This window comes from Astyanax mexicanus, chromosome 1 (assembly GCF_023375975.1).
Source record: "Astyanax mexicanus isolate ESR-SI-001 chromosome 1, AstMex3_surface, whole genome shotgun sequence".
Classification (NCBI taxonomy): domain Eukaryota; kingdom Metazoa; phylum Chordata; class Actinopteri; order Characiformes; family Acestrorhamphidae; genus Astyanax; species Astyanax mexicanus.
The window spans coordinates 66,519,513-66,538,601 of NC_064408.1; the positions used below are offsets into that span (position 1 = coordinate 66,519,513).

Below are 19,089 nucleotides of genomic sequence, written 5' to 3' on the forward strand. Positions count from 1 at the left end.
GCGAGAACTGCAACCTGCTTTCCGACCTTTAGTTCTAACAGTTCTATGAGGACTACTGGTTCATTCTTTACAAACTAACATACAGACACTCTGGCAGAAGCTGGAAAGAGACTGAATATGTCTGTGTAAGCCAGAAAATGATAAAGAGAAACTAATCCACCTGAAACATTTATTACACTCTACAACTGTAGTGGGAGCCCACGAGCACAAAATCTCAATGCTACCTAGTGGAGCTTTAAGTTACATTAGGACATTTTTTTTGCATTTTTCTGCATTTATAAATTTTGATAAACCTGAAGAAATGTGTAACAGGCAAAATAAGTATATTCCATGCAATAGAGATTGTACATTACACTGGGCAATGTTGACTGATAACAATTGCGAAAACCTTTTGGTGCTATAACGCACTTTTGGCAACCTTTTTAAACTCTCTTTTAGGGGTGGGAATCGTTTACTATCTCACGATTCGATTCGATTCCGATTTTGGGGGCCACGATTCGATTCAAAATCGATTTTTGATTCAAAACGATTTGAATTATAAAAATTTCTGCTTCTGGCTTATGAATCTTATTGAAAAAAAAACCCTCCATAATATACACTGGTCCTGGAGCAGGTAATGTGTTACAAAAACAATAAAATGTGCAGGAATGTGGGTCCTCAGTGACAGAGGAATCACTGGGATATCACAATGACGTTAATGAACAATAAATAAATAATAAATAACACTGCTTTATTACCAGGCTACTAGCGGTGGTGTGTAGGTGACGCTGCTGGGCTGATGTGATGATAGCAGTGGAGCGCTAAAGTTCAGGAGCAGCTGCTGATTAACTAGTTAACTTTAAGGTCGTTGTATTTCTTCAGAAAGGGGGCAGGAGGTGGAGAAATTAATTCATATGGTCCATTCCTTAATTCCTCTGTGATGAGGAGCTGAAATTAGCTCTGATTAGCTTATTGTATTTTTCCGTTCCGCCTTAAATGCTGCAGCCCGCTGCCACCTGTAGCGTTATTTAAGGTGGAACTGGAAAGTTAGCTAGTTAGCTAGCTAACAGTTACTGAAACTAACTACTAGCGATCTTTTTTATGCTTGTTATGAAGCATTCTGCCATAAAACATTGAAACTACACGTTAATCTAATGTAATATAGTGCTTGTTCTGCCATCTTACCGGTGATTCTCAAACACCTACGCTCTGTGTGTGTCTGGAAGATCTCCGTTTGAAAGGACAAGCGCTATCCCCAGGGTTGCCAGGTCCAACAAAAATACCCAGCCCAAAATCAGTCTAAAACCCGCCCCTCAGAATCGATTTTGGGACATTTTAAATCGATTCTGAATCGTAGTAAATGAGAATCAAGATTCTTATGTGAATCGATTTTTTGGCACACCTCTACTCTCTTTGCAATTTTGCTTCTTTTTAACAAGGTAAAAACAAAAAATTTACTAATACGTTTATGGCAGATTTGCAGTCCAGACTGAGGCAGAAAGAAAACTGTAATTTATTTAAATTAGGTAAATATTTATTGCTTGTTTGAGTAACAATGTAAGCAAACATATTCATTTTTTCTTGCAAAAAAACTGTGACATAGCTTGAAACTTTTCAGACAGTTGGTTCTTATCACCTAAGTTTTTATTATTTTTGTAGAACAGAGCATTTCACATCAAACTACTGTGAACAATTTTCTTCACATCTTATTGATAAGGTAATGCAGACATGATGAAAAATATGTGGGGTTGCCATTAAAGCAGCAATATGTTGTTTTTTTGTTGGTTTTTTTTCGCCAGTAGAAGTCACACTAAAGCATCAGCATCTTAGACCAAACAAATGCTTCATATTTAGCTCTGCATCCCTTCGTACATTTGTCCGATCTACCCTTATGAGCCCAGTTGTTGTATCTTTTTGGAGCATTGTGGCTCCAACCCTCCTGAGGCTGGCTGTTAGCATTGCGGCTAACTTATTCCAACCTTGCTGAGCCCGCTTGTGTGTCTGTAAGCAATATGGCTCCAACTCTATCGAGGATGGCTGTCAGCATAGCATATACCCTGCTCCAGACCTTCTGAGCACAGCTGCTAGCTTTTTGCTGATATATTAAAGCTTCAAATTTGTCTTTAAAGACAGAAGGTTTTCTGCACTTTTTGTTCTGTTTTTGTATCAAAACAAATCCATATCTATATGCTTTAGAAATTACATCCAAAGATTAGGCCAAACATGTAAAGTAATTCTTTAACTTATCAAGCTGATCACTGAGCATTGTGGCTTTTAACTGGACCATGCAAAATTTGTGCTTTGATTGTTCTTGCAGAGGATAGGCATATACCTGCACAATTAAGACACAATCCACCCACATGCACTGTTTATCTGAGCTGGCTACTCTGCCCCCATGTACACTCCATTTCAAGTAGTGTTTAGTGAGGAGTATTTGCTGAAGTGCTGCCCACAGTCTGAGCTTTGGTTGCTGAGTTTTCTGACTCACGCTTCTAAAATATTCAACATGTTAATGTGAGCTTGGAAACACCTCAAACCCAGGTTACTAATCTCGCTCTAGCTCGCTCTCTTTCCCTCTCCGTTTCACACTAGCGCTCATACATATGCATCCATATGAATATGGATAAGATTAACTTTTTGAAAGCATAAGATGTCAAGAGTGTCTTTCCATGTTCCTATCATCCCATAACTCTCTGTGGCTTGTAAGTGGGATATGTATAGTAGTGGCAGGTTCAAATGGGCAGGTCAGATACTGTATTTGTGTGGAGTTAGGCTGAGTGAAGTGTAGGGGAGCTGTAGCTTTGTGTGTGCTGTGTTATAGAAGTGCCGCGTAGTTGCTCATTAGAGCACAAAACCCAGAGAAAGAGAAAGCCTGGCTCTGTAACTAATGAGATCATGACCAGTGGGCATTTCCATTCAACAGGGAACTCACATAGGAGGAACCTAAACATTATTTTTCCCCAAATATTATTATTATTGTCACGATTGTAAGATGTTTTGTCTCAAAAATGTTGCCCAAAACAGTAGGATAAATGTCTGAGAGATTTTAAGTCAGTTGTCTTTGATTCTATACTATTAAATGGTCATACTAAAATAAATAAAATCAAATCTAATTTATTCATATAGCACATTTTTCTTATAGTGCTGGAGGATGAAGAAACCTTGGGAAGAACCAAGGCTCACATGTACATTGTACTATCACATGTACTATCAACTATATATATATATATATATATATATATATATATATATATATATATGTATATAAACACTGGTCTGATATATTCAGATGAATAGCCACAACAACAGTGGAAGCAGTTAGAATATTTTTAGTTAGAGTTTATTTAAACTTGGATGTAACTAGTCTGAGGCAGATGGCATAAACTGGATAGTGGCAGATGATCTGTGGTGGGTGATGGGGGAGTCTGACTTCCAAAGACTTCCATCAGTCTGGCCGGACAGGTGACAGGAGGACCTGGACATTCGTTGATATCGGGCCGGACAGGTGGGCAGTTAATAACTTGGAGGAAGGCAGAAAGATGGAATTAGTTTTGTCTGGATTTATGTAAAACAGAGAATACAAAACATTATCAATGTGTGGCTAATGACTCCGATAGATCTGAATGAACAGCCTAATAGAACAGCCTAATAGATTTAAGAAGGTAACATAGACACGGAGGCTCCCTGAAACTCCGGCATCCACCCACTCCACCGTCCACAAACCTGAGTGACCGTGTGCAGTTGGACAACAACAGCATTAGCATTTAGTTTACCACAATTCCCTATGTCCATGAACCCCTGGATCTGCAGCCTTTATATAAGAGAACATTAAGTGCCAAAAGCTAAAGTTGTGGAGCTTTATAAAAGAAATAGAGTTGGTCCTGATATGATAACCTCATCCTTAGTAGGTAGTTGGATAATTGTCACATTAACAAATCATAACTACCTTGTTTTTTTAAATATGTTTTGTACACATTTGCCTAGTGTCAGGATAGAAGGGCATGAAGCCCCCATCATTGGAATGTACAGCAATGAGCTCTAAAATGACTGAGCTCCATTCAACAGGGAATAGATGAGGTTGACAAGAATTCATTAAAGAATTATTATTATTATTATTATTATTATTATTATTATTATTAATCATTCAACATCAGTACTTGACTTTACCAATATTGCTGTGGCTATACAGTTCAATCAATTTCTCACCGCATTGTTTAAATCTAGATAAGGCCTTTCCAGAAGAGCAGAAGCTATTACTACATCAAAGGGTGTATAAACCACCTAATATTCTTGGGAAGAAACTTTGGTTGAACTCCAAATCTTTGCCTTTCACTATATGAGGAGTGGAGAATGACCTATTAGGTGCATTGTTTTTAGCATGGTATGCTGAAAACACAGCTGTGAACAACATCCTACACTTGGCAAATGGTAAGTTTGGATGAGTGTACTGCTTGTGTTTGTGACTTTCGTGTCTGATCTTCTACTTTTACTTCCACACAAATTATCATATTTCAAATGAGTGCTATGTTATCAGTCAAAAGGTTAACGTGAGAATTTACAGAATTAACCCAGGGTCCCTAAACTTTTGACTATACATGTCCTCTACACTTTCTCTGTCACCTACTTTCACTTACACACACACACTCACTCCACCACGCACATGCACACTTAAGCGTTACCCTTTCGTGATAGCCCAGGGCTCTGGCAGTGGCTGCAGCTCTATCGCACCTTGGTGTTCATTTCCGCAGTGCTCGGCGCCGGGCCTCGGAGGGAGAGACGATTTGTGACGCTGCGCTCTGCTCTGCGCTTTTTTTTTAAGTGCTTCTTCTGAACTTCTCTATCACTGCAGATTAGTCAGGGAACACATTACCTGCCTGCGCATAAAAAAAGCCTCCTCCAATCCTCCACACAGCCATGTAACGAGCCTGATGTGCCTTTTGAAGAGCGGGCATGTTATTTTCCCTCGTGCCCGCGGGCCACCCTGCCATGCAAATGATTATGAAATTAAATTTAAAACTATACATGTATTCTGCCTCCCTGCCTTATCACCATCTGCACAAAGCGCATACAAATCAGGCCCGGATCAGGGCCCCGGCTCAGGACTGCACTTTAAAGCTCGGCTAATTGCTAATTGGGTATCTAGGTGTGAAATGGGCTCCACTAACGAGAATTTCAAATGTGGTAGGAGAGGAGAGGGTTTTTTTTACTTCCCTCCCCTTTTCCCTCAGCCTCTCTGTGTTCTCTTTCCTTTGAGAGATGTCATAGCTGTTTCTGGTGACATGCCTGCGGGCAGAAACGACAGAACGAGACAAAAGAAAAGAGGCTTCTCGTTTAAAATGGAAGCTCATCCACACAGGAAGATCTCTGCACTACAGAGGAGTCAAATGAGAGTCTACTGCTGCTACTGCGCATAAGGTGAAAGAGTCAGAGAGTGAAAACGAGAGAGAGGTAAATGTATAGCAAGACCTCGTAGGTACGTGTTTTATATGCATCTCCGGGGCTGGTTATTTATTTCTGGCTGTTAGTTGGTTATCCTGCTTATTGACTATAAATAGATACAGTTGTGGTCAAAAGTTTACATACACTTGTAAAAAACATAATGTTATGGCTGTCTTGAGTTTTCAATAAGTTCTACAACTCTTATTTTTCTGTGATAGAGTGATCGGAACACATACATGTTTGTCACAAAAAACAGTCATAAAATTTGGTTCTTTCATAAATTTATTATGGGTCTGCTGAAAATGTCACCAAATCTGCTGGGTCAAAAATATACATACAGCAACAAAATTTGTCAATTTTGGTGATGTAGCGAGTTGTGTCAATCAAATTAGCTTCATGTCATGGCCTCTTCACTTCTTGTAAGTGATTCTGATTGACTACAGCTGTTGACTTCTCATGAGCCCATTTAAATAGGGCTCATTTGACCCAGTGATTAGACTCAGCTACAAAAGCTACAATGGGAAAGTCAAAGGAACTCAGTGTGGATCTGAAAAAGCGAATTATTGACTTGAACAAGTCAGGGAAGTCACTTGGAGCCATTTCAAAGCAGCTACAGGTCCCAAGAGCAACTGTGCAGACAATTATACGCAAGTATAAAGTGCATGGAACAGTTGTGTCACTGCCACGATCAGGAAGAAAACGCAAGCTATCACATGCTGCCGAGAGGAGATTGGTCAGGATGGTCAAGAGTCAACCAAGAATCACCAAGAAGCAGGTCTGCAAGGATTTGAAAGCTGATGGAACACAGGTGTCAGTCTCCACAGTCAAGCGTGTTTTACATCGCCATGGACTGAGAGGCTGCCGTGCAAGAAAGAAGCCCTTGCTCCAGAAAAGGCACCTTAAGACTCGGCTGAAGTTTGCTGCTGATCACATGGACAAAGATAAAACCTTCTGGAGGAAAGTTCTCTGGTCAGACGAAACAAAAATTGAGCTGTTTGGCCACAACACCCAGCAATATGTTTGGAGGAGAAAAGGTGAGGCCTTTAATCCCAGGAACACCATGCCTACTGTCAAGCATGGTGGTGGTAGTATTATGCTCTGGGGATGTTTTGCTGCCAGTGGAACTGGTTCTTTGCAGAAAGTAAATGGGATAATGAAGAAGGAGGATTACCTCCAAATTCTGCAGGAAAACTTAAAACCATCAGCCCGAAGGTTGGGTCTTGGGCGCAGTTGGGTGTTCCAACAAGACAATGACCCAAAACACACATCAAAAGTGGTAAAGGAATGGCTAAACCAGGCTAGAATTAAGGTTTTAGAATGGCCTTCCCAAAGTCCTGACTTAAACCCCATTGAGAACATGTGGACAGTGCTAAAGAAACGGGTTCATGCAAGAAAACCATCACATTTAGCTGAACTGCACCAATTCTGTCAAGAAGAGTGGTCAAACATTCGACCTGAAGCTTGCCAGGAGCTTGTGGATGGCTACCAAAAGCGCCTAGTTGCCGTGAAAATGGCCAAGGGACATGTAACCAAATACTAATGTTGCTGTATGTATATTTTTGACCCAGCAGATTTGGTGACATTTTCAGCAGACCCATAATAAATTTATGAAAGAACCAAATTTTATGACTGTTTTTTGTGACAAACATGTATGTGTTCCGATCACTCTATCACAGAAAAATAAGAGTTGTAGAACTTATTGAAAACTCAAGACAGCCATAACATTATGTTTTTTTACAAGTGTATGTAAACTTTTGACCACAACTGTATATGTTAGTCATTTAGATACACTGTGATACAGTGCCATTGATAAATAAATCATTAATTTACCATTAGGTGCATTGCACTTTCCAGCACTGTGTGCTAAAGTCACAGGTATGAACATCTTAGGGCGTTTTTACACCTGTAGTTCCTTTCTTTAGTCCAGATCAGTTGCTGAGTTTGTTTAGTTGGAGAGGTTTGGTTTCACAAAGACATAAATCTAAACGCACCCAAAATGCGCACCATAGCGAGAAGATTCTGTGTTCCACTGTGTATATCTGTGCTTTTGAACGTGCAGCGCAGATGTAAACATAGTAAACAGAATCACATGGCTGTGAGCAGTGAACACAACGCAGCCCGCATAAAATTATTAGAGAAAAATGTATACAAAACAAATTGTGAAACAAATTTGCCTAGTTTTTCCTTTCTGCTTTGTAAAGGAACCTCTCTATTAGTAAAGCAAAAGTAACAATTCAAAAGTAATTGAAATCATGACTGTTTGGGGGGTTTGGGGGGTTTTAATTTCTAACAAAAAAAAATGATTAGTTTGTCTTTTTTTATGTGCAAATAGAAAATACCCCTTTTGCAGAAACCGCCTCTGCTCTTCTGGAAAGGCCTTACCTAGATTTTGAAACATTGTGGTGAGGTTTTGGTTAGATTTTACAGCCACAGCAGCATTACTAAAGTCGATGTTGAAAGATAGTTCTCTACTGAATTCTCATTTCTGTTAAAAAAAGCTTCATCGCTTGAAATTCTTTGCTCCACATCCTAATGCTGGGGGGCTTTATGCCCTGCTGATTAAGGCCCAGAATAATTATTTATATTTGTGCATATTTCTCACTAATAATGTTTCAGATCTTTAATACACAAAGATAAGCTGAAGAAACTAAATCATTTTTAAATGTTTATGCATTTTAGTTGCAGGAAAATATAATGAAAAGAAAATATATGACAAAATTATTTAATGTTGAAAAAAAACATCAGGTGTGTTAAAAAAAAGATGTGTGGCTTCATAGTTTCTGACTGTGCGAGATAACCTTAATGAACTTTCTGCCATGGCTTGGTAACAGAGCGATCAGTTTCTCCCCTGCAAACAAAGAATGTTATAAGAACATTTAGCAATGTTTAAAAAAAAATGGTTCCTGGAAGGTTTGCCTGTAACGCTACAGAAATAATGTTCCTGAAATGTTCTGTGACATAATAATGGTTTTCATCTAAACCTAATGGAAACATTAAAAGTAATATTCCCAAAACTTTCATATATAGTTATATAGTAGTACAGGTTTTAGTGTTATGGTCAAGAGGTCAGTGACAGAAACATTGTTCTCTCCATTACAATCATAAAAGAATCAACCAGATTTAATCTGTATATTTAAGATACATTTACTACGTATTGTTGCATTAAATAAAACCTTTAAACAATTTGAAATAAGCTAAAAACAATTATACAAAAATACAGTAAATTATAAAGGTCCCACAAACATTCTAGCAGTGCTCTATTAGCATATAAATGGTGATTTTTGCCATGTTTCTGTTCTTGTGGAACTGCCTACTGTCCACTCAACTAGATGAGAGAGAGACAGTTCAGGTTTAAGAGGCTTAGTTTTCATTTCAACAATAGAAGTATTCAGTTAAGTGAAATGGTCCTTTAGTACTTTAGTGCAATGTGAAGAACCACAACAGTACATATACATAAAGTGCAAATCTGCACACACAGCGAAAACTGTACAATACAAATGCTAAAAATGAAGGACAGTAGGCAGAGTAAACAGACAGGGCATTGCAGCACTGACACAGCACTCAGTACTGAATATGTGTGGAGAGGTGGAGAGATATGATATACATACTATGATTTAAAGGGATTCTGCAGACAGATTAGAGCTTATTTACATATATACTAATAATAATATTAAAACAAATTAAATAAAAAATCCTGACTAAGAAATAATTATTTTTCATAAAATTACCTGTTACACAATTATTGGCTCCCTTAGTAATTTCTTGCAAATAAATGTACCTAAACAATTGATGTCATTTCTACTGTAGTTTATAAAGTGGATCAAAGTATCAAGGAACCTTTAATTAGTAATTCATCACTTCCTGTTTGCCTGGGTATAAATATGGCGTTACAAAGAGGCCTGTTTCTTTTATTCGCTCTTAAACATTGGAAAGACAAGCGAACACACTATTTAAGTAAGGCAGATGTGTGTCTACCTTTACAAATCAGGTAATGGCAACAAGAAAATAGCCACTCACCTGCAGATGCAGATTTTTCTCTTTTTTGCATTGTTCTCCATTATTATTTAAAAAAATATATTAGAAGCCAAAGAACACTTCTTAACCAGGGGTGCCACTAATTATAGAGAGTACTGTATATGTGCATGTTTCTACTTTATATGCCCATATATTGTATATATGACAGTCTCACATGTACATATATTACATTTGTGTATCTGTGTTTCCCTTTAAAGTAAGATGGTCATTTTAGCCATCTTTCACCATTGACAAAATACAGAAATTAGATCCTGAATATGGTGGGCACAACAAAAAATCATGTGAAATCCTATAATATATGTCCAAGCTTTTTACTGCATCTAGAGAAACACAAAAATGATGATTGGTGGTTGCAAAACCAACACGTTCACACTTAAGTGAGTTGTAATTACCATGGATCAACATGGAGACAAGACTAAATTAGGTAAAATCTGTTTTATTTATTTAGCACTTTTTACAACTGATGTTGGACAGCAGCTTTACAGTAATCAACCAAAACATAAAATATAGAACATAGAACCCCCAGTGAGCAACAATCACAAGGAAAAACTGGCAAGGAAAACAACGTAAGGAGGAAGAAACCTTGGAAGGAACCAAGACTCACCAGGGGTGACCCATTCTCCTCTGGTCAAACTACTTATAATATCAAAACCCATTCCTATAGGTGTGCAAGTACACTCTGCTCGTTAAACACATACACACAGCTTTAAGGTTTATTTATATCTCTCTGTAGATCATTGTGAGATTGGTGGGGGAAGAATGCTGTTGGGATTTATTGACATGAAGATGGGGTTGGGGCACCAGGTGAAGTTATTAACAATATGAACACCATTGAACACCATCTCTATAGAAGCGGTATTAATAATTAGCCAGGTGTTATCCTTTTTAGCTCTCCTAAAGTTGAAAGGAATCCATTTAGTTTTTTTTTTTCCATTAACAGTCGCATTTTGGTTCTACCCCAGTGTTGTGGAGTTGGTGTTTGAAGCAAACTGCAGTATGTCCAGTGAGAGGGCAGCTGCTTCATGATATGCCTCTCAACAAAACACTTCTCATGCTCACTTTGAAGACTTCTTTCACTGTAGGAAGAGGGTCTAGCTCTTAAAGCCAACCAGGCTTCACAAATAGAAGTTGATGACACATCAGCTGGTTGTTCTGCACATCCTCTTGTTTCTCTGCCAGTCCTCTGTAATGAGTTCTCTTCACATCAGCTGTGGACACTTTCTGGTCACTGGGACAATGGGTGCTGTTCCTTGTCACACTGTGTTTAGCTTCAGGTTGATCTGGATCTGAATAGGATGCATCACAGTCTCAGACTGTGAAGGTGTTGCAGTTGGTGATGACCTGGATGCCCTGCCATACGTGCTGTGCAGAGTCCCAGAAGTCCCAGAAGTGGCCATGGATTATCTCTTTTGCGTCTTTGATGGCCTGGTTAGCTTGGCTATGGCTGTTCTCTCACAGAGATAGTGGTGGAGGTGGACTTGAGCTGCTTGAAGGGCAGAAGCAGAAAAAGAAAAGACGCACTTACTGACTGTGATTTACTTTGTGTTTTACCATCAAAGACAGTTTATCCCATTGTGGAGGATCCTATAGGGCATCACAACACATTTAATCCACTGTTGAGGCACTTCTCCATTAAGAGCAGCCCCTAACCAGGCACTTCATTATGTATAATTGTAGGAGAATTCTATTCAGCGCTGCAGCATCATATTATATATATCATATTCTCAACTGGAAAGGGCATCATTTTGGACACTTTTCTCTACTATAAAAGGCACTTATGAAGACAAATTCTCAGATTTTCTTGATCTAGAGGTCACATCATCCTAATGTATTGCAAGAAGAAGAGGCACTTTATGACTTTTTTCCACTTGAAGAGAGCAGCCAATAGGGCACCTTGTTTCTTTTTTACCAGCCTCTTGGGCATTTTAGGAACACTTTTTCAACCATAAGGTCACCTGTGGGGTCTACTAAGTCCGCTAGTACTTGGAGAAAGAGAGATGGATTATTATAAGGGTTTTGCTCTGCATTGTGATGTGACTGCAGCAGAGATTATCTTGATTAGTCACAATGATGAACATACTCTGATGTCCTACTCCATTGAAACACACGAGTACGAGCAATGCACATAAACATCCTGATAAAAAAACTCTTTAAAGAATGTCCAAAGTGTTATGCATGTTCTACAGCTCTATAGTCTGTATGAGGCAGAGTGTAGATGTGTAGTAGAAATACGCAGCAGTGTTTGTGGGTGTCAAACTGTGTGTGTGTATGTGTTCCCTAACTCAGAAACGGTCCAATACAGACCCAAGTCTCCTTTTTATCTCTCTCTCACTCTCAGGCATTGTGCATTCAAGTGTGTGTGTGTGTGTGAGCGTGAGCAGGGGGGTGGTGGATGTCAAGTGATTTTTGGGAATGCTCACTCTGTTCTTCTCTCTGCACCTTTAAGAAGAGCGCGTGCCTGAGCTCGTAGCTGAAGGTCACTAAAACACACGCGCGCACGCACACACACACAAAAGCTCTCAGCTCTGCGGTCCAATATAGCGCATGCGCAGTGCCCCGGGACTCATACAGTCTCAGACTGCAATATGGCGAGAATGCCTGGCAGCGGGGAGCACTGCTCGAGCGGCGGGGAGAGAGAGAGGGAAGCGGGCGCCGGAGAGGAGGAAGAGGAGGAGGAGGGAGGAGAGAAGGGGGATATCCGGGCCGTCCGCATCACGGAGGCTGGAGAGTGCGAGGAGGAAGAGGAGGAGGAGGAAGAAGAGGAAGAGGAAGGCGAGGAGCACGCGTGGGGGCAGCGCGCGGAGCCGCGGGACGCGCGGACCGAGCTGGAGCCCGAGCCGGACTCGGATCCCGAGGGGGAGGCGCGCTCGCGCTCCCGCTCGCCTTCCGCGCGCTGCAGGCTGAGCGAGAACACGCGCCTGGCCACGCGCTACGCCGTGCGTATCTTCCGCGAGTACCTGAGCGAGAGGGCGCAGAGCACGGACTTCGAGAGCATGGACAAGCACGCGCTGTGCCGCGCGCTGCGCTCCTTCTACGCCGAGGCGCGCTCCAAGAGCGGCCAGCTGTACAGCAAGTCGTCGCTGATCAGCATCCGCAGCTCGCTTAACCGGTACTTGAACGAGCCGCCCTTCTGCCGCGCGCTCGACCTCACCAAGGACCCGGAGCTGCGCGCCGCCAACCTGGCGCTCGCCGCCGCGCTGCGCCGCCTCGAGGAGCAGGGCGCCGGGCCCGTGGTGCAGAAGCAGGCTATAGCGCGCGCCGACCTGCGGCGCCTGTACGCGTCAGCGGCGCTGAGCGCGAGCTCCCCGTTCGGGCTGCTCAACAAAGTGTGGTTCGAGACGTGCATGTACTTCTGTACGCGCGGCCGCGAGAACCAGCGCGAGCTTGAGGAGGACTCGTTCGGGCTGGCGGAGGACGAGGACGGCCGCCGCTTCGTCTACTTCAAGTCGCTCGGCGGCCCGTACCACCGGTCGCGCGCCACGGGAGGCGGGAGCAGCGGTGGCAGCAGCAGTAGCAGCAGCACGTGGGGCAAAAGGCGCGCGGACGCGGACGCCGACGAGGAGAGCGCGCCGCGCATGTACGAGACGGGCACGGCGCTGTGTCCGTACGCGAGCTTTGTAAAGTACCTGACCAAGCGCAACCCCGCGTGCCGAGCCTTCTTCCAGCGGCCGCGCGAGCACTGTGGTGAGGCGGACTCCACGTGGTACGAGAACAAGGCCGTGGGCAAGAACCTGCTGGGCACGCGCATGCAGATGCTGTCGCGCGCCGCGCAGCTCTCCAAGACCTACACCAACCACTGCATCGGCGCCGTGTCCATAGCCACGCTGCACAGCGTGGCGGGATTTGGCTCCAAGGCGCCCCCTCCGCTGCCATCACCACCCTCGCACGCGTTGCAAACGTTGCAGACGCTGCAGTCACTGCAGACGCCCCTTACGCGCACCTCGAGCTGTGCCAGAGCGGGAAAACGGACGCCGCGCGCTCCCCTTTCTGCTAACCCAAACGCCTCCAGCACGGAGCCCGGCGTTCCCGCCAAAAGACTCTGCGCCGAGCCTCCGGCGGTCACTGCGGTCAGCGCTCGCGAGCGCAACGGAGAGGCACAGGCCACGCACGCGCCGCCAGCGCAGGTAAAAAACAACAACATCAATAAAGCAGCCAGCAAAAGCTCATTAAACCTGACGTCACGTCTCTCTCGTCCATCAGCCACCCGAGTGTCTCAGCGTGGCCTTGCTCTCTCTCCATCAAACTCTGTGACTCCAGTCCACCCATCCTCTCAGCTCACTCTCTCACCCTCAACTCCAATAAAAAAGCACACTCTCAGCCCGTTTGACTCATCATCTCTCTGTGCATCCCTGAAATATTTGTCTGCAGGTTTGTGGGGCAAATATTTTTAAGTCTTCATTATATCTGGGCATTTAGAATGACTGCAGTCGGTTTAAACTCAGAGCTGGACCGGTCAGCGCTCACTCTATAGGCCCCACAAGTTGTTGGTGGCTTCTGATGAATTAAGTTAGACTATAGCCTCTTGCAGTGTACAGCATGTTCTCCCAAAGTGCAGGAGCTCTGTGCAGTAGAGACAGCAATGTTCATCAAGGGGACGGGACACAGTGCTGAGAACGTCCTGTTCGGGACACTCAGAGTTACAGAATGAATGGGACAGTGTGGAAAGGATGAAGATGTAAAAAACACGTGTGAAAGTTTTTGGAGAGGTGTGTCTCAGAACTTTTTTGTCACATATTTCTATATTTTTATGACATACTTTTTTTTAAAAGTAACAGTCATCACCTTTAGTGCTTTTTTATGAGAACCATTATTGTAAACAAGATCAGTTAAAGTTTAAAGAAACTACACTAAAAACATCCAAGTTTGCGTGACTAAGTTGAATAAGCGAAAAGCTTTAACTAGAGTCTGAGCATCTATATGTTCTAAGTTGAGCCAGGAAGAAAATATTCAGAAAAAAGTTTTTTTTGTGCAAGATAATTTTTAAGTCTAACATATTGATTCTAAGATCCATAAATATCCAAACAAATACCATTAGAAGGTCCCTGTGAACATTTTTAAATACCAATGCTTTGTTGAATCAAAAGTGGGTTTTTAAGGCACTGCTTTTATTCCATCTTTATTTTCTAGAAAAACCGATACAGGAGCACTACACAGCAGTGTTATTTGTGCAGTTTTAGGAATAGGACAAATGCCCCCACTCAACCCCAACACACACACTCTGTTCAGTCTCACTCCATCACACACACATACACACACACACACACACACATTATTGACTCAGCCCAGCATGCGTATTACGCTCTGTCCTCTCTTACTCTCTAGCTCTCAAACTCATGCATACTTTATTCATATTCATTACCATAACAGTGGGCCTCCTGAGGCAACACCTAGTTTAAGCATGTACCCTTTCTATCGTTATATAGAGTCTCAGTCATGCCATATGTCTGTAAACACCATTCCCCAAAACGACAGTCCTCAGTGGGACAGTAGAGTCCCCCCTACTCCCACTGCTACCTTGCTAATTGACTTACAGTATATTTGCTGCACCCATAGATCATTCTTTAATACCAGCTGTTGCCAGGTTCAGACTTTCCAGACTTTAGTTTTATCATTAAGCTTCCCATATTGTTTAATTTTTGCACTTTGCATTGCACTTTAAGTTAGAATGTTGCTGTGAGGATTTGATTACATTCATTGAAGTCTGCTCTGATACTGGGGATCTGTAAGCTCTGGTTCACAAACTGGTCACCCAACTTTTGTCCAAGATATTGCATCCGCTGTACTAAAGCTAATTTTTTAGCTTGAACCAAAGTAAAAATGAATGAGGTGAGCATAGTACTGACACAAAGGTAATGCACCTAGAATATTGTGCTCTGGAGAAGCATAACATAAAATACCTAAAATTAAGCATATGCATAGGTATAAGTATTGAAACTCACAGAACTTAGAACAGTTGATGTCAAAGTACTGACAGTTAATATGCGCCTCCAAACGTGTTTGTCTGTCTAATTCATTACTTAAGCAGCAGTTTAAAAAGAAGCGGTTGGCTTGCTCAGTGTGACTTGAAGGAAGTACACTGACACGCCAAAATACATGGAATAGCCTTATGTAAGTTGGTCATGAAGTGTTACCTCAGAAGACAGCTTGGGACTGCCCAACCTTTATATGTTGGGTGTTATCTTGTGAGTGAGGTTGAACACTGGCCAGTGTGCTCATTGCAAGGCAGTGTAAATTATCGGAGTGTGGTCTGATAGTGGGTGCCAGATGGAGAGAAAATTCCATTTTTAAAGTTGTGCAGGTATTTAATGTTCCTTGATCCACAGTGTCAAGAGTGTAGCAGGAATATCTTAAAGAAGCATTTATCACCCACAGTAGACAGTCCAGTTGGATCACAGAACAGAAAATCACAGAAGATCTGGCTGAAATCATATCTGCATTCAATGCAGCAGACTCTACATGCATATCCAACAAGTCAGTGCAGCGTTTTTTAAGATGGGATATAATTCTTGTTAATTTCATTTTAGCAAGTTACTGTACATGCTAGCCTTCATATGTTCAGCACAGGTCTCCACTCCTTGTTATAATTGGAAAAAAAGTCAAAAAGTGAATTCTTAATTACTTTTAATATAATTTGTTCACCGAGCTTAATTCAAGTCTCCAAATTAATATTTGTTCAAATACGATGCACTAAAAAACAGCAGAAAAATAACACAATGATCTGTTTCATTATGAGAAAAGACCCGTAAATCCTTGAAATTCATCTCTGACGTAAGCTGACTTTCACCAAAAGCTTTATGCAACACATCCCAATGGCACCCTGTGTACACCCAGTTTCACACTTCAGTTCCCAGTGTTGTTCTGTGGCAGCCTGAGTCCATGTACAGACGTACAGAGGGCTAATGCTTGTGTTTTTTCAGGTCAGTATATAAGCCAGCCTGCAGAATTCATCTTCTCTGCATGGCTCATCCTCCAAGACAGTCTGCTTCAGATAAGATTACTGTGCTCTCGGCTAAATGGGCACCGAGACGAGCTCGCGCTAACAACACTTATGCTTTGTTTTTTGTTTGCTTTTTTCATATTTAAAAGAGCGAGAGTTTGCCGCTGGCTGTTGCATTGCGCTTTGCTAAATGCTGACCACTGAGATTCTGCAAGCAGCCCTTTTTATTATTTTTTTTTCACAGCACAAGCAGATGATATGATCTCCGAGAGCACCAGAGCAGTCTCACACATGCTAATGAGAACAATTATAGCTAATCACAGTAATGACTGTAATTACCTGCTGACAGCAAAATCAGTGACAGCAAATTTAACGGCAGTCTGTGTGTCCATTGCCATGCTAGGAGTGGTACAGACAGTACACTGTGTATTTGTTTTAGGACTTGGCTCTAGGTAAGATATAGTTTGTGGTGGTGTTTGTCATTTTATTTTATTTTTTTAAATCAGTTTCACCTCTCTGGTTTGTCAGTGCTGTGGCCTAAATTCAGCACTGTCCTCTCGTCACATGGTCACATGAGCCATTAAGGGGACTGGACATTCACTGCAGTCCCAAGGGACATGTTTGCTGCCTCCGGGGTGTCTGTCCAACTGTTTCGCTCTCTCTGCTTGTCTCTCCTCTCTCTTTCTCTCTCTCTCTCGCTCACACTTTTACTCTGTCTGTCATCCACATTCACATACTCAAATACCCACACTTAAACACAAGTTAGCATCGTATGCAGGAAGGTGTGTGTCCTCCCCACTTAACTCTTAGCCTTTTTCTCTTTTTTTGTGTTTTTGCTCTGGTGTCTGTCAAAACTGGTCCTAGAGCATCACTCTTATCTATGTTTTTGTTCCTTTTTTGCTCAGGACCAGAAATATTGATGGGCATATTTTGTTTGACATAAAACACCTAATTCCACTACAAATAATAGCTCCTCTTTATATTTATGAATATATTTGTATAAGTGATATTTTGACAAATTCCCTTTTGTATTCCACGTATGTGTGTATGTTTAACAGGAGCATTGCAGCAGCAGCGTGGCAATGTCGACTCGGCCGCTGTTGGCTCGCTCGCCGGCCTCCCCGCTGGGCACAGCTGGCATCCCTACGCCTGCCCAGCTCACCAAGGCCAACGCGCCAGTGCACATCGACGTGGGCGGACACATGTACACCAGCAGCCTCGCCACACTCACCAAATACCCTGAATCTAGGTACAATCCATATAACATGACACATATACACTCTATATTTAATATCGAAAGAGGACCAGAAATATAGTTAATGCATTCTGGGTTTTATGTAAGAGTGTATGACTGTGTATTTATTTTTTAGATCATTCTAAACACCATTTTCTGTTTTTTTTTTTTTTTTTGCACTAGTCATGCTGTCACAATTCTTTTATCACTACCCCTATCCTCCTCATGACAACCCTGTCGTCTAAAATTCCTCATAATCCTTGCTTTTCTAAAACCGATGTCATGCTGTTTGGGTTCATATGTGGTTCATGTATGAGTCGTTTGTCCTTTACAGTGCTTATATGTCTGAGTGTGCCTGCCCCTTCTGTGTGAGTGTGTATCTGTCTGTCTTGTCTGTGCTCATTAGCTCGCTGACCGGTACATTTCTGCAGTGCCAGGGAGCATTAATGTCTTGTGGCTGCTGACTGAGTCAAACATCAGAGGAGAGCCTCAAGCAAACAGTCTCAGGCCAGCATAGTGTCTAACTGCCATTTAAACAGCCTCTCCTTTATAGTCTCATACAGACTCGTATGATCTCACACAGTCTTATACAGCATGATAAATCTCACATACTCTTGTTTAAACTCACAGTCTCATATAATCGTTCACAATCTCTTTACATTCTGTACAATCTCACAAAGTCTTATATACTTACATTATACTTACATATAATCTCACACAGTCTCATTACATTCCTATTTATTCTCACACATGGTCATGTAATCTCATGTAATTTTATATAGTCTATTACAATCTTGCATACTTAAACATTCTTATATTCTTATAATATCATACAATCACATACATTCTCATAGAACAACTTACCCAAGCTTTTATCACATTTATGTTCGTATACACTGACCTGAGATGCATAAACTGGGTATTTGTCATATTCCATGCTTATTTACTCGTACTCGTAATCACAAACGAGTCTCTGATTCCAACATCCGATACTGTGTGCCTATTGCACAATGCTGACCTAATGAACATACAGTCATACAGTCTTACAAAAAATAGTTTATACATAAAGCGTCACAAACTCTGTTATTAAATCTAACAAAAGTTCACATTACTGTATACAGTACCAAAGCCTTCTTAACCCACAGAGCATAGAACCCATAGAGCGTTCCCCCATCTGAGTCCTGTCATTATGCTTTGACCTAATGTCCTGGTGTAACTGCATGACCTAATGAATGTGGTCTATTAGGGTGTGGTTTAAGGTAGTCAGTGACACATGCAGCTGTGGTCCATTTCACCTCAGGCTGTGACAGCACACACATCTTTGTTATGATGACGGAATCTTCGCAGAATTGCACATGACTGTGACATCTGCATCAGCAGACGCAAAGATCCCTCCGGTCATGCCCACTCTGATGCTGATCTCTGATAATGATGCTGGTGTGTGTGTCTGTGTGCATGCAGAGAA

The 19,089-nt window shown here is 41.9% G+C and overlaps 1 protein-coding gene across 2 annotated transcripts in view; it reads left to right on the forward strand.

Annotated features, from left to right (window-relative positions):
* The window catches only part of kctd1 (potassium channel tetramerization domain containing 1), a 32,884-nt gene that overhangs the window by 5,463 nt on the left and 8,332 nt on the right, over positions 1-19,089 (forward strand). The window contains exons 1-2 of one of the 2 annotated variants that reach the window (XM_022664205.2): positions 11,720-13,577; positions 17,449-17,639. In XM_022664205.2, the coding sequence (XP_022519926.2) occupies positions 12,039-13,577; positions 17,449-17,639 (1,730 nt within the window). In that variant the 5' untranslated portion in view covers positions 11,720-12,038. Of the gene's footprint in view, positions 1-11,719; positions 13,578-17,448; positions 17,640-19,089 lie in introns of those variants that run through there. The other variant, XM_015601215.3, reaches the window with a different exon arrangement.